A 16,142-nucleotide genomic window follows, 5' to 3' on the forward strand; every position below is an offset into this window, starting at 1 on the left:
TTTAATAAAGACACAAAATAACCCTGAATTGATTACGTGTCAAAAAATGAAAAGGGGTAAATTCGGAATTTCATATGTATGTTCTTTTCTTATATAGTAGATTAGTGATTGTAAATTATTCATAACTTGAAATATAATAATATATTCAGTTTGCACAGATTTGTAAAGTGGTTTAGAACTAAGCTCATACAAAACTCAAACTAGTTTAGAAGCTTATACATAAACTACACTTAGAAAGAGCTTGATTGCTTGTGAGATAAAAACAAGTATTGAATGCTTTTGTGCTTGAAACTCTTGCTCTTTAAATGCAACTAGTCGTGCTATTTATAGTTGTAGATGTCTCTTTGTAGCTTGAACAACAATTATATTCGTTGTGAGCTCAAAAATAACTGTTGCACGTCAAATGAAAACAACTCATAATTAGTTGTCACTAAAGAGAGTCTGCCAAAACATTCTTCCATTGTTCTCTGAACTAGGAACTTCACAAAGGCAGAGTTGTGAGTTGTGGCAAGTTGTCTTGGAGCATATTTTTTATATAGCCATTATATGACCCTCGTGCTTTGATGTAGAGGTGTTTTTGACAGCTCAAAATGAATTTACAACTCGTGTGAAAATCTGCCGGAACATTCTCTCAACTCAGGCGAACGTTCTCTGAACTAGAGAGATTTCTTCAACGATAGTGATGAGTTGTTGCTTGTTGTCTTGCAGCTATAAACATGCAAAGGTGTAGATTATAGCTTCTGTTCATCTTGTACTTGCAAAGTACATATGATCTTACTCCCTTCGGTTCTAAATATAAGCAAAAAGTCACCTTTCGGATTCATTGAATAATGAATGAATCTAGTCTATGTTATAGGTAAGATTCATTCATTATTCAATGAATCTAAAAAGTCATGTTTTGCTTTTATTTAGAACCGGAGGGAGTATCTTTTAAGAGTGTTTGCATGGGAAAATGTTGCATAGGTCTTTCACACTTGTACCTTGACAGCTGAGTATTAGCAAACTATTGAGAGTTTGTTGCATTTCCATTGGTCTAAATAACATCATCAGATTGTCCATAAGAGAATGATAAGCCTTGGCAAAAGATATGATCATGGATGCTGAAATGAGAATTTTCTTATTTTTCTAATATAAAATTAAATTGTTTAAATGTTCATATGATACAATCCTCAAGAATCAAGATCTCAAGAAAATGTTGTCTTTCATGCTGCAATCTTCTTTCCATTTACAAAAGACTACAGCCCACAAGAAACAGATTCTAGAAGTCTGAATGATAAATACAAACTAGACTTGAGTGTGTTATAGGGGTGCGGCAAAGAGGGCACTCTGGTTTTTCGTTGCACCATTCTGTGATACAGTTCCTACATGGATCACATCAAACAGAAGATGAGAGACAGACAAACAAGCGAGGAACATAAGAAAAAAAAAGTTAGAATGCAGGAGGACGATACCAGCAAAATACATGGCCGCAAGAAGTAGCTGTTGGGTGTTGACGATTACTCAGGCAAAGTGTGCATTTGCTAACCCCACTAGATGCATGATGCTGCAAAAAGAAAAATGGTTCATCAAAATACATAGTGCAATCAGATGTATGCAGGGTCAAGAGTATTCAAGTCCCCCCTTCGTCGGCCCTTGCCGCCTTCCTTAACAATCCCTCGAGCCTCCTTTCTGCCGCCTTCTCCATAGGCCGTCGGGGCTGGGTTGACCCCGAAGAACGAATTCTATGGATGCTGGGACCCACCTAATTCTCTTAAGGGTTTTTATTTGATTCTACTATGGTAAATAAACTCTTTCTCAATAGAAATCAGCTTCCTGTGAGGCTCTTTAGATCAGGTCAATAAAGATAATGTATATTATGTTCTTTATCAACCGCACCCAAAATGGGAAGATTTGCAACAGACATGAGGGGAGAACATACGAATTTAATAATCACACAAACAAGAGACATACAAATTTATTAACGCACAAAATTGCAAGAAACGTATCTATTTAATCAAGCAATTTTATTATCACCCTTTTTATCGGTTTTCTAATGAGTGTACTAGACTACTAATTATGCAATGTTAAATAATTTATGAAATGCTTCTAATTACTTAAATAATAAAAACAAAAATGATTTTGTGTATTATTCCTAATAAAATGAATGTTCTACAATTCCTTGAATAATTTTCACTCTTTATTTCTTTAACAAGTATCCTAACGACACTTAATTAAGAAAACCCTATTTTATATCCAAAAAGATCCTCATATATCATAATCATTTGTGTTCCTAGGCCAAAACATCAGCATTCCAAACCAGATCAACACAACTGTATAAGTCAACAGCAAAATATTTATTCCACTGCAGATCTTAAATTTTCTTAGTTAAGTGACATATGCATGACACTTTGACTTCAAACTCTTTCAAATCAAAGCATGCACTAAATAGCATTAAAAGAAAAGGATAATTTGATGAGATAACTGAACCTCAGAAGATGAAGATCCAGAGACCCAACTTCCGTTATCAGCTTCTGGATATGCCAAATTACCTTCTTCATTTAGAACAGGGAAACCATGTCCTATAATACATAGCAATGGAGTAAGGTTAGATTACGGAGGCGCAAGATTAGTCGTCCAAATTTTTTTTGTACCAACTTAGTTCCTCAAAGATTGAAGTACTACCATATTAACCCTACAAAGAATTTTTTAACAATTAATCCCTCAAAGATACACCATTGTCACCAAATTCTTCTCTGAAAAGCATTAAAGTGATGACGCAAAATGATGGATTTGGTGGCAATCATGTATGGTTGAGGGGCTAATATGATGACGATTTAACCTTTGAGACGCTGATTGGATGATAAATCATTTGGAAGACTAATGTGATAACACACTAATCTTTGGAGGACTGGATTGAGGGTTTATTCTAAAAACTAATTGACTAAACAAGAAAACGTCCAGAGCACATTAGTAGACACAAAAATTAAGAAAAAGGAACAAGAGAAAAATATCCAAATAACAATCAATTAAAAATAATTAGCTGAGAAAAATTTACAACCTGCTGATGTATGGTCGGTTGCAAAGGATGCCTGATGAACTGAACCAGCAATTGATGTAAAATTTCTTCGACGCAGCGCTTCAGCAGCTATTACACAAAGTTGAATCAAGAGAAATACTCCCAGTATTTGATATCTGCACAGAAATCAAATTATAGAGAATGGGTGCTCTAAATTTAAAACCAAGAGAAGCACGGATATTAATATGCAACAATAGCGACACTTAATCCGTAGATTTAAGAAAAAGCTATCTCTAACAATGAAAGGCACATTTATCATTTATGATTCTTAAGAAAAGAAATCAGAGTGATTGAACAGCAACACAAACTGTCTTTTGCAGCAAGAACTTTTACAAAGCAATTTAACCGGGTCACCTAACCCGAGATTTAGTACATGAAAGCTAGAGCTTATTAGAAATTGAAATTCAATAAAAATAAAATGTCATTACAAATAAATAACACAATGATTGTAGTATGGAGTAAAATACAACTAAGTGGGATCGACTACACAAACCAAATGACACCTTTATATCCTATCATGAATAATTTTTTGAAGAATACCATTTAATCCAAATCTTTCTTAGTTTAACTTTAACCTATAGTTTTCTTTGGTCTCTCTCAACCTTTTGGACTATCCTTCGTCTAATCTATCTCCCTTACTAGTGAATACATAAGTCTTCATATGTTCCCAAACCACCTAAACGAGATTCCACCATCTACTCACAATAGGTGCTAACTCAACTTACTCTGGAATGCTTTCATTCCAATGTCACGAATATCGAGGCCTAACTCATCCTTACAAAACCAGCTTGTAAGGTGAGGATTGCCTCCTCTTTATAAACTCTTCTCAAGAGTCCTATCTATCCGATGTCGGACTAAATCCCACCGAGTGTTGGCCGCTAACACACCCCATCACGCTTCAGCCCGCCCCAATGGGCCTGAAGAGTGAACAATGTAGGAAGCCCAACGATAGACCCGATAGGCTCTATACCATGTTAGAATTTCTGTTTTCTTGCTTTTCATCGATCCGATATCCTCAATATATAGTACGACAGCCATTAATGGCATTAATGATACAAATATTCTAATTCCTATAATTTCTATACAATCATAAACAGCCTAGCATATATTCTGCAAGTAATATAAATTATAATAACGACAAAATCACAACACTAATTAGGAATGATATAATTAGAGGATTCCTTATTGACATCGTGTTTTTTTTTAGCGACACCCCTTTCTGTCGCCCTTGTTTTTTCACCCTCTCAGTCACTCTTGGTTCTTGTAGTCTTGTCTCTTGTATTTTGTCTTTGTTTCTTGCTCTTGGATGTGGTTTCATGGCTTCAGAAAAGGAAAGAGAGAACTTTTGTGCTCGATTCACTGGGAAAAACTATCCTGCCTGGTCATTTCAGTTTGAAATGTTTGTGAAAGGGAAATCATTGTCTGGTCATCTCAACGGGACTTCGACAGCTCCAACCGACGCTACTGCGTTGGATAAATGGGAAAACAGGACGCACAAGTTAGTACTTGGATCCTTGCTTCTGTTGAGCCTCAAATCCTTAATAACTTGCGCTCCTTCTTAACAGCCAAAGAGATGTGGGATCACCTGAAGACTATTTACAATCTGAATAATGATGCTAAACGCTTTCAGCTTGATGTGTGGGCTTAACACTCTGAGATCTTACATGTTGATGTTCCTAATTTATCGCTTGCGGCTATTCAAAATATTTATGAAGTCAGCAAACACGATCAGTTTCTCATGAAACTTCGTCCAGAATTTGAAGTTGCCCGGACTGCTTTGCTGAACCGCAGTCCAGTTCCTGGTTTGAAAAGTTTCGGACTACTATTATTGGCCTGTTACTCAGAGTCAATTTGACTCTTCCTTGTTCATTCACCGCATGTCAACTGGTATTGTTCTTCTACTTATATATGTTGATGATATGATTATTACTGGTTCTGATCATGCTGCAATTCAACGCATTAAACACCAGCTCCAGGATTCTTTTCATATGAAATATCTTGGTGATCTTCACTATTTTTTAGGCCTTGAGGTTTGTTCTGATTCCAAGGGAATTTTTCTCCATCAACATAAATATACTAAAGACTTGATTTCGTTGGCGGGTTTAACTTCAGCAACTCCAGTTGATACTCCTCTTGAGATTAATGTTAAATATCGCCGTGATGAGGGAGATCTATTGTCGGATCCTTTATTATACCGGAAGCTGGTCGGTAGCCTTAATTATTTGACCATTACTCGACCTGACATTTCTTTTGCAGTCCAACAAATGAATCAGTTTATGCAAACTCCTCGGCCATCTTCACTTGGCTGCAATCCGTCGCATCATTCAATACTTGAAAGGCACATCTGCTCGTGGCCTATTTTTTCCTACTGGGAAACCTCTTAGTTTGATTGGTTAGTGATGCAGACTGGGCTGGCTGTTTTGATACACGAAGATCAGTTACTGGTTGGTGCATGTTCCTTGGTCCTGCGTTGATTTCTTGGAAAAGTAAAAAGCAGTCTCGTGTCTCTAAGTCTTCAACAGAGTCTGAGTATCGAGCTATGTCTACGGCCTGTTCTGAAATTATCTGGCTTCGTGGACTTTTGGCTGAAATTGGTTTTCCTCAACATACAGCCACACCACTCTTTGCTGACAATACCAGTGCTATTCAAATTGCTACTAATCCAGTTTTTCATGAACGTACGAAGCATATTGAGGTGGATTGCCATTCTATTCGGGAAGCATTGGACAATCATGTTATATCTCTTCCTCATGTCACATCACAACTTCAACCTACAGTTATCTTGACTAAGGTTGTACCTCGACCTGGACATCAGTTTCTCGTCAACAAATTGACGCTTCTTGACCCGCCGCATCAATTTGAGGGGGGTGTCAATAAGGAATCCTCCAACTCCAATTATATCATTCTTAATTAGTGTTGTGATTTTTGTCATTATTATAATTTATATTACTTGCAGAAGATATGTTAGACTGTTTATGATTGTATAGAAATTATAGGAATTAGAATATTTGTATCATGAATGCCATTAATGGCTGTTGTACTATATATTGAGGATATCAGATCAATGAAAAGCAAGAAAACTGAAATTCTGACATCCAAAACCTATCTTGTCTTTCATGGCTACTTGATAAATCTACATTACATGGATGTAGATTTAAATGGTCGACTTTCCACTGAGTATATGTGTAGGAATTGAATTACGACTTTGATTGTAACTAAAAAAAATTAGGACTTAGATAAATTTAATTTTGATTTGTTGAATTATTCTCGTTATGGATGTATAAGATTTTAGGAGCTTTCTTATACATCATTGTCATGGTACTCAGTTTTTGTAGGAACAACTGAACAAGGCAAAATAGCAAGTTACTTAACCGGCACCCAACATAACAGACTTAGCGGTCAGCATAGATATCCAGGGATATCAACTTTTGCTTTGGGAGTATTACCAACCAACACCTAAACCTTACACCTAGCATTTCCATATGATTTTTCCATTGATGTATAACGGTAAGCCACATTGAGTGGCAAAAATAGTATTTGCTATGGGAACGGTAACAAGTTGTGTCCAGTGCTCAACAAAGTAATCCAACGCTTCTTGTCGCACATTGAGTGCCAGGAGTTAGAAGTCAGCATTCAGCACTGGCAGTTTCATGTTGGACGATATACATACGAAGTCTAATAACGTTTGGACATTCTGTGGTGGAAAGATCAAGGAGATCTGAGCATTTTGTAGCATGAATAACTAAACTCTTTGGGTTAGGCTAGGATGAGTGGATGACCCTTTGCTGAAATCTGTTGTAATTAATTTCCTACGTCTTAATGCATTGTTTGTTTCATTGTAATTGAGTAACTGTGTCCCGGTGTTTAATGTTTTCCTTAAATGGCATCTTGAAATTCATTTTAAACTTGATTGCTTAGTTGGAAAATTGACTACTGAGTTAGAACCTGCAAATTACCATGATATCGATAATCATAGGGATAGCAGGAAAGGATATGGAAATTATGCACTCCTTTGAATATTTATAGTTAATGACTACTTAATAAGAATTGCCTAAGGGATCACAGGTTTTAATTAGATTCAAAGGGATTGTTTGTCAAGGGATTTAGAATAATCCAACTTCGCATATTTGAATGTCGATTATGTGCATTGAACTAGAACTAAGGCTTGAATCAATTATTACTTATGAGGGAAACTAAGGGTAATCCAAACCTATCTTCTTTAATCCACTAAATTTTACTTTAGATATTGCTTTTGGTTCATATTACTGCAAATTTTAGTTCGTGATTATTTATTTCAATCATCATGCGGCCATTCTCGAGTTCAATTTGAAATTATTCTGCAGTTGTTGATAATTGAATCCAATCCTCATCGGGAAGGAGGCTTCACTCTCATTATATTCCTTGTTGCAACCGATGTACTTGCCTATAGTGGTTTTATAAACCAGCTAACACCACTCATCCAATGTAACATTTCCATCTTTACAACATTTAACTTTTTTTGCGACCTTTTTCTATCTCGCATTCAATCTCATACAACATTGAATGTCTTATATACATTCAAGCAACAACAAAAAATCCTAAAGTTTGACCGGTAATTTTCTATCACAAAATACACAAGCATTCCTCTATTTCATCAATTTTGCTTGAATTGTATGACTCACAATTTCCGATTTCATTTTGTATAATGGATATGTGGAATATGTAGCAAGGTATGTTCATTAATTATTACATTTGATATAGAATTGATGTGCCCCTTGCTTGACTTATAATCTAACTAAACAAAAGCCATGAAATTCTACTTAAATGACTAGGAAAGTTCCCCATTTGATTGCCCATACTTTTTATAAAAAGCTTATAGCTTCAAAAGACAATACCTGGGTCTTTGATTTGACGCTTTTCCAATGAACACATAACGAATGCCTGCAGCACGTTTGGATATATGATAATAGAGACCTACAGAAAGAAGAAAAAAAAACAGCAAGATTTAGAAAACTTGCTTTTCCATATCAAATAACTATGATGAGACTGTCAATCAAATGATCACCTTCAAAGTAAAATAACATGAGGTTAGCACGCAGAAGCAACTGCAATAACTCACGAACAAAAGGGAGCATCTGGTGGGGAGCACAGAAACGAGATTTAGCAACAAAAAGAAAAATTGCTTTCAACTAAACTGATTAAATGTTGCCAAATTATGTGTATACTAGTAACTTGTATCTTCCATGTAATTTAAAAGAAAAAACCAATAACAGTATAAGATTGAAACATTTTTGTCAAAAATCAAGCAGTGATTACAAAGGAGAATGTAGTAACTTCTTGAACAGTGTTGAATGAGAAACACCAGCAGGAGTAATGTACCGTAGGCCATCTCTGAACCATATGCAACCAAAATCCACCGAGTTTCTCCTTCAACCTCGTCAGAGTTGAAGTAGACTGCCCCGAGGTAGACGAAGTAGAAAGTTCACTCGTGGCATAAACCCGAGAACTACTACTCCCACGGGCATTTTCACCATAATAACTCTCAGCAGACTCATAGTCAGCAAGGATAATTCCCCGGGAAGCAATTCTAGAACTATAAAATTAACAATCAACTCATCATAAAACAAATCACATGCACAAAACACAGAAATAAAGCTCAATCAAATCAACCATTAATTATAAAGGACAGGAGAATCTACCTAATTCGTTCTGCAATGTATGGAATCGCTGACTGGTATACAATGAACAAAGCACGCCTGGCTGGTGTAGGAGGAAGCCCATAAGTTCCTGCAACCTAATTAACCAATCAACAACTATCAGATACTCAAAAACAATACAGAAATCAAATTCACCAAATCAGCACACAAAAATCATGAAAAATAAAATACAATAAAACCTTCAATATTAATCAATCACAAATTACAACAGTGTAAAATATATCACTTACAAAATTTAAACACGGTAAAATTCATTAACAATTAAGAAGGTTGAAATTACCTGAGTGATATCACAGTATTCTTCACCAAGTGTTTGTTGTCCAGAGCCGGTTGTGAGAACATAGTAAAGCATTTGCCCTAAAAGTTTCGTCTGAAAAACCAATTAACACTAAAGCACAATTAAACTTAATTAAACACACATAATCAAGAATATAAACAAAAGGAAAGTGATTAATTAATGATTACCTCGTCTTGATAAGCCACTGCAACTCTAGTACCTGCATCGACAGTTTCACATTACATAACTTTAAATTGAAATTGATTCGGAATCTGAAAATTTGTTACAGAGAGAGAGAGAGAGAGAGAGAGAGACCGAAGAGGTGGCGGAAGGCGTCGCGACAAGCTTCGTAAACGAAAGAGGTGTATTGATCGTCTTTTTCAGCTGCTCGCATCATTTCCGGTTGAGCAGCCGGAGGAAACTGCCGTGGTACCGACATACTGGTGCTCGGACCTGCATCGGCGTTGTTACCCGAATCTGAGCCGTGACTTCGAAGGTGACCCCACCCCATGGAATATTTTCAGTTAAAGCAGTTAGTGTGTTATCTTCAAACTCAGCTTCAAGCTTTGCTTCAGACCTCATCTTCTCTGTTGCGTTTGCATCTCCCTTGTTTGGGCGTTTCAACACACTCTGCCGGTTTGATGCAGATACAGATGGCGGCGATCAGCGCTGAGACAGAGAGAGGGGATGGCGGTAAGCAGCGATGAGAGGAAGAGAGGGATGACTCTGGACGGACGGAGAAGGCCGGTTCTGGATGGCTGCAGAAATGAGAGAAGAAGGAAGAGTTACTATCGTGAAAAAAGTAAATAGTCAACATTAAATTGTGAAATATAACTCGCACCGATTCATTCTCTTCATCAGATAAATTAATAGGCTCTCTAAGTTCTTCCGAGTGATAAGAGAACCTTCCTCCATCACTTATATCATCATCAATTTCAGCATGAGGAGAAGGTTCAATGTCACTCAACTCATCATTTTCAGCCATCTTGTTGGAAAATATTTAGTTTCCTAGTTTGTTATTTCTAGGAGATTCTAAGCTTATCTATTATTTCCTTTTATGTTTGTACTCTTCCTATTTAAACCAGCCTTGAGCTGAGGAATAACATATAACAGTATTCACTTATTATTTTCTACATGGTATCGAGAGCTCCCGATTTTGGGGGTCTCGCTTCCGCAAAACCCTAGCCGCCGTCGTGTTTACAATCTGACCACGACAACTGATTTTGTGTGCGGCACTGTTCACCCGAGTTACTGTTCATACGCACTGTTCATCCACTGGTACTGTTCACGATGGTACTGTTCACGATGGTACTGTTCACACGTACTGTTCGCCGGCGTTAATTTTTCTTTGCTGCTTCCGGTACTACTTGGCTAAGATTATTAATTATGACGTTTTTTTATTCTCAACGACGATCATCCACTTTCAAATACCGTCGTGAATGCAAATATTGTCATCGTTTGGGACATACTATTTTTCAATGTTGGAAATTACATGGTCTTCCGCGACCTTCAAATCAGAAGAACAAAGGTGGAGGTGAGGGTCATACATTCCAAGCCAGTAATTCTGATCAAGAGCATCAGTCTCCTTCAATTCAGCTTTCATTCACGATGGAACAACTAGACAGACTGTACAAAATTCTTGAATCTAACACTCTTTCTGGCTCTATTGCCCCCAAAGGTACTTCTGCCCTTTTTAGTGTCAGTCCCAGTCGTGCTTGGATAGTAGATTCGGGTGCAAGTGATCACATGACAGGTGATTCTACTCTGTTTTCTTCTTATAGTCCATGTGCAGGTAACCATAAAATAAAAATTGCGGATGGATCCTTTTCAGCCATTGCGGGTAAAGGTTCGATTGTGTTGTCTCCAAGTCTAACCCTTAAAGATGTTCTTCATGTCCCAAATCTATCTTGTAGTCTCATGTCTGTCAGTAAATTAGCCCAAGATAGAAATTGTCAAACTAATTTTTTACGTACTCATTGTGTTTTTCAGGATTTGAACTCGGGGAAGATGATTGGTAGTGCTAAGGAGAGTGGAGGACTCTACTACTTCGACATTGAACCTGAATCACAACTACCTTCCAAACCAATAAGTTCATGCTTTGAATCTTTTTTAGTTCTGAATAATAATAATGATGATGTTATGTTATGGCATTCACGATTAGGTCATCCTAGTTTTCCTTATTTAAAACACTTATTTCCTGAGTTATTTCGTAATAAGGATTTATCTTTGTTTAAATGTGAAGCATGTGAATTTGCAAAACATCATCGTTCTCATTTTCCATTACAGCCCTACAAACCATCAAAACCTTTTTCTGTTATTCACAGTGATGTTTGGGGCCCTAACCGAACGAGTACACTTTCTCATAAAAAATGGTTTATCACATTTATAGATGATCACTCAAGAGTTTGTTGGGTGTACTTGTTAAAGGGGAAATCTGACGTTTGTCAGGCGGTAAAAGATTTTGTTAAATGGTGCAAAATCAATTTCAAACAAATATTCAAGTATTTAGAAGTGATAACGGCAAAGAATATTTTAACTCAATGTTGAGTGATTTTTTTCGTGAAAATGGAATTGTGCATCAAAGTTCATGTCCTAACACTCCCCAACAAAATGGAGTTGCAGAAAGAAAAAATAGGCACTTGTTGGAGGTGGCTAGAGCTTTACTTTTCGCAAGTAAAGTACCAAATTATTTGTGGGGTGAAGCAGTTTTAACTGCTGCATACTTAATTAACAGAGTGCCCTCCAAAGTTCTTAATTTTAAAACTCCAATTGATATTTTCAAAGAATGTTTTCCTAATGATCGTGTTTCAAACGATTTGACCTTAAAAATCTTTGGTTGCACTGCATTTGTTCATGAACATAAGAAAATTAGCAAACTTGAACCGCGTGCTATAAAATGTGTTTTTGTTGGGTATTCTCCAACCCAGAAGGGATATAAATGTTTTGATCCAAAAAATCAGAAAATGTTTGTCACCATGGATGTTACATTCTTTGAAAACAAACCTTTTTTTGACACGCATCTTCAGGGGGGAAATTTAAATGAAGATTCGTCTCAAACTGAGGACATGAGTTTTTTTAACTCGTTTCAAACTGAGGACATGAGTTTTTTTAATAATTTATCTTTGCCGGTATCACAAAGTTCTAAGACTTATACTTCTGCACCAACGAAAAATGGCCATGATTCTTTATCTAATCCTACTCCTGTTATGAGTAGTGAGCTTGGTGAATCCGAGCCTACATTTTCTCATGAAGAAAACAATGAGAATTTTGAAAACAATGATAATGATGATCTAATTGAAATGCCACAAAATAATGAGTCATATAAAGATAATAGGTTTGAAGCAGGAAACAAGACTTGGAAAGGAAAGGTTTTTGTGAGAAAGAATCACAAAGAAAGTGATGAGTCCACATCTCAACACTGTCATGAATCTGAACCGGGGATGATCAACTTCCTAAAAAAAGAAAAGGTAAGTCTATCTCTGTTTCTGAGAGTCGTATTTTGTATCCCGATATCGATGATCCTGTGGCTGTTAGAAAACCTGTTAGATCTTGCACTAAATACCCATTGTCCAATTTTATATCATATTCAAATTTGTCTTCGTCTTTTTCTGCCTTTACCTCAAAATTGTCTAGTGTAGAGATTCCAAAAAATGTACAGGTTGCTCTAGAAGTTCCAAAGTGGAGGGAAGCTATACTTGAGGAGATGAAAGCTCTTGAAAAGAACAAAACCTGGAGTGTTATGACACTACCGGATGGCAAGAAGACGGTTGGATGCAAATGGGTGTTTACTGTGAAGTATAATTCAGATGGGTCAATCGAAAGGTACAAGACTCGATTGGTGGCTAAGGGTTTTACTCAAACTTATGGTATAGACTACTCAGAGACTTTTGCTCCTGTTGCAAAATTGAACACTGTCAGAATTCTCTTGTCTCTTGCTGCTAACTTAGATTGGCCCCTACATCAGTTGGATGTTAAGAATGATTTTCTCAATGGTGATTTAGAAGAAGAAGTATATATGGACATTCCTCCTGGCTTTGAAGACAAGTTTGGATCAAATGTATGCAAACTAAATAAGTCTTTGTATGGATTAAAGCAGTCTCCTAGAGCTTGGTTTGAAAAGTTCACTTATTCCATGAAGAAACAAGGGTACATTCAAGGACAAGCTGACCACACCTTGTTCACAAAGTTCTCCCAAGATGGAAAAATTGCAGTCCTAATTGTTTATGTTGATGATATCGTCCTTACTGGAGATGATATAGTTGAAATGGCAAGAGTTAAAGAGAAATTAGCATTAGACTTTGAAATCAAGGACTTGGGATCCATGAGATATTTTCTTGGTATGGAGGTTGCTCGATCAAAAGATGGTATTGTAGTTTCCCAGCAAAAATACATTCTAGATTTATTGAAAGAAACAGGAATGAGTGGATGTCGACCAGCAGATACTCCCATGGATCCTAATGCAAAACTTTGGGAAGAAGGTAGTGTTCCTGTTGATACTGGAAGGTACCAGAGATTGGTTGGGAAACTGATTTATTTGTCACACACTAGACCCGACATTGCTTTCTCGGTTAGTGTAGTAAGTCAGTTTATGCATTCTCCTTTTGAGGAACATCTTGAGGCAGTCTATAGGATACTGCGATATTTGAAAGCAAATCCTGGAAAGGGATTATTTTTTAAGAAGACTAATGAAAGAAATGTGTCTATCTTTACCGATGCTGATTGGGCAGGTTCAGTCACTGACAGAAGATCAACCTCCGGATATTGTACCTATGTTTGGGGTAATCTTGTGACATGGAGGAGCAAGAAACAAGGAGTTGTAGCAAGAAGTAGTGCAGAAGCTGAGTTTAGAGCTATGGCTCAAGGAATTTGTGAAGGATTATGGATCCACAGAGTCCTAGAAGAGCTTAAGATGAAAATTGAGCTTCCATTGAAATTATACTCTGACAGTAAAGCCGCTATTAGCATAGCTCATAACCCAGTTCAACATGACAGAACCAAGCATATTGAGATCGATCGATATTTCATAAAAGAGAAGTTAGATGCCGGAATCATATGTCTACCTTTTGTAACTTCGAGTCAGCAAACTGCAGATATCTTGACCAAAAGCTTAGCAAGACCCACCTTTGAGCATTTGATCGGCAAGTTGGGCATGATAGATATCTATGCACCAACTTGAGGGGGGGTGTTGGAAAATATTTAGTTTCCTAGTTTGTTATTTCTAGGAGATTCTAAGCTTATCTATTATTTCCTTTTATGTTTGTACTCTTCCTATTTAAACCAGCCTTAAGCTGAGGAATAACATATAACAGTATTCACTTATTATTTTCTACACATCTAATATAGCATAATATATAGTCTTAACAAACAAACTCAATCAATAACATAAAAAGAGAAAATCCATATAATTCTTGCAAGATAGTAACAAGTGATTGGACTGACTGAGGAGATAAGCCATATAATCCTTGCATTAGGCATGAAAGTGTTCACTATAATCACCACTAATAAAAAACACAAAGGGAAACAAACACTATAACAGAGTCACATGGTGAAAACAAATTGCATAAAAACATGGGTATAAATATGAGCAAAAGTGGTCTCGTTAGCTTAGCTCAATTGGTTGGACATTGCATTATATATGCCGGGGGCCCGGGTTCGAACCCCGGTCATCCCACTTATCCACTTGAAGAGTGGAATTTCTAGCCACTAGGCTACTTGACTAAAAAAACAGAGCAAAACACAAAGATGGGAAAGAACCAAAGTAAACACTTAGTTGAATTTGAAAGATTGTGCTTCATAGCTAGCAACACACAGAGTCACATACAATCATTATGTTCCCAAATTTGAAAGATAACCCAGTAAACATTTCTCCAAATGAAAATAAAATCAAACCCAATTTGAAAGATAACACATTAAACAAACAATTGGAGTGCATAACATCAAACTCCAAGTCTCTGAAATATAACATATGAACAAAAAGAGTGAAAGATGCAACAAAATGCGAATGAAAATGAAAATGTCAATGAAATGCATTAAAGAAACGAGTAAAATTGTGATTTCAAACCTGGTTTTTAGCGGCGGCGATTGGTTAGCGGCGAGCAAAACGACCGTTGCCGGTGGGCAGAGTGGTTGGCCGCAAGGATTCGTGGATGGCGACGAGCAAGGTGGTCCTTTGTATGTGGAAGGAGAAAGGATAAAATATATCCAAGTTTTTTTTTTTCTTAATTGTAATTTTGGTCATTTGTCTTTTAAAAATTTTAAGTTTCTATTTTCTCCTTTATTTTTTCTCCATGTTTTAAGTTGGTTCATCCCGTCAAATTTTTTACTATTATCATTAAATTTTATACATGTGTCCAAATTTAACAATAATAGTGAAAAAATTGATAGGAGTGACCAACTTGAAACTTACAGAAAAGATAAGGACCAACTTAAAACTTTTAAAAGATAAGGTACCAATTTGAAACATAAAATAAAAATAAGGGACCAAAAGTGTAATTAAGTTTTTTTTTTTGTTTTTTATTAGTCCTTTGCTTCCACGAGAAATAGGCCAAGTAATCCGGGTGCGTACGGAAAGTCCAGTCAAAAATTATTCTAATTAGAAATCAAACTCAATTTCTTTCGAATAATCCATTCTAAAGATAGCTTGTTAGTATAGTTTATGGATCATTTGAAAATAAAGACAAAATTGGTGGATGTAAGTATAGTTTATGGACTTTTTGGTTGTTTTTTTATAGTTTAAGAACTAGATTGGTGAGATGATAATCGTCCGGGCACCAAACACCAAAAATTGACCGTTTATGTGAGAAGGAAGTTGGGGTATAAATAATAAAAGAATATTCAATAAAATACAAGAGAATTTATAAAAAAAAAAATAATAATAAATTATTGTTGTCATGTTGCTTAGTGGCTTGAATAATAAAAGAAAAAAAATAAAATGACGCCGTTGCCGGGGATCGAACCCAGGTCACCCGCGTGACAGGCGGGAATACTTACCACTATACTACAACGACTTGTTGTTTAGATTGTCGTTTTATGGTTATTTATTCATTCAAATGAGCAATTATGTTTCGTGAAAAAGTGTATGCGTTGTATTTTGTGATGTAAAATGAGTTTTTAT

The 16,142-nt window shown here is 36.3% G+C and overlaps 1 protein-coding gene and 1 non-coding gene across 8 annotated transcripts; both read right to left on the reverse strand.

Moving 5' to 3' along the window:
• Positions 1-1,094: 1,094 nt before the first annotated feature.
• Positions 1,095-15,248, reverse strand: LOC123911489 (peroxisome biogenesis factor 10-like). 7 transcript variants are annotated; one of them, XR_006810545.1, is made up of 12 exons: positions 15,090-15,239; positions 9,344-9,786; positions 9,217-9,248; positions 9,032-9,121; positions 8,734-8,828; positions 8,351-8,627; positions 8,100-8,169; positions 7,930-8,008; positions 3,038-3,171; positions 2,529-2,558; positions 1,452-1,543; positions 1,095-1,361 (listed from the first exon to the last, which is right to left on the reverse strand). XR_006810545.1 is itself a non-coding variant. In XM_045962911.1 (12 exons), exons 2-12 carry the CDS (start codon positions 9,537-9,539, stop codon positions 1,259-1,261), a joined length of 1,197 nt encoding a protein of 398 aa, XP_045818867.1. In that variant the 5' UTR covers positions 9,540-9,786; positions 15,090-15,248; the 3' UTR covers positions 1,095-1,258. The 7 variants fall into 7 exon arrangements, 6 of the variants coding, with proteins under 6 accessions (XP_045818867.1, XP_045818868.1, XP_045818865.1 ...); XM_045962911.1 differs by having other exon boundaries at positions 2,467-2,558; positions 8,414-8,627; positions 15,090-15,248; XM_045962912.1 differs by having other exon boundaries at positions 2,467-2,558; positions 8,414-8,621.
• A 715-nt stretch (positions 15,249-15,963) lies between these two features.
• Positions 15,964-16,035, reverse strand: TRNAD-GUC. Its single transcript has one exon. It is a non-coding gene; the product is annotated as a tRNA-Asp (tRNA).
• Positions 16,036-16,142: the final 107 nt, after the last annotated feature.

The sequence above is a fragment of the Trifolium pratense genome, linkage group LG2 (assembly GCF_020283565.1).
Source record: "Trifolium pratense cultivar HEN17-A07 linkage group LG2, ARS_RC_1.1, whole genome shotgun sequence".
NCBI classification, from domain to species: domain Eukaryota; kingdom Viridiplantae; phylum Streptophyta; class Magnoliopsida; order Fabales; family Fabaceae; genus Trifolium; species Trifolium pratense.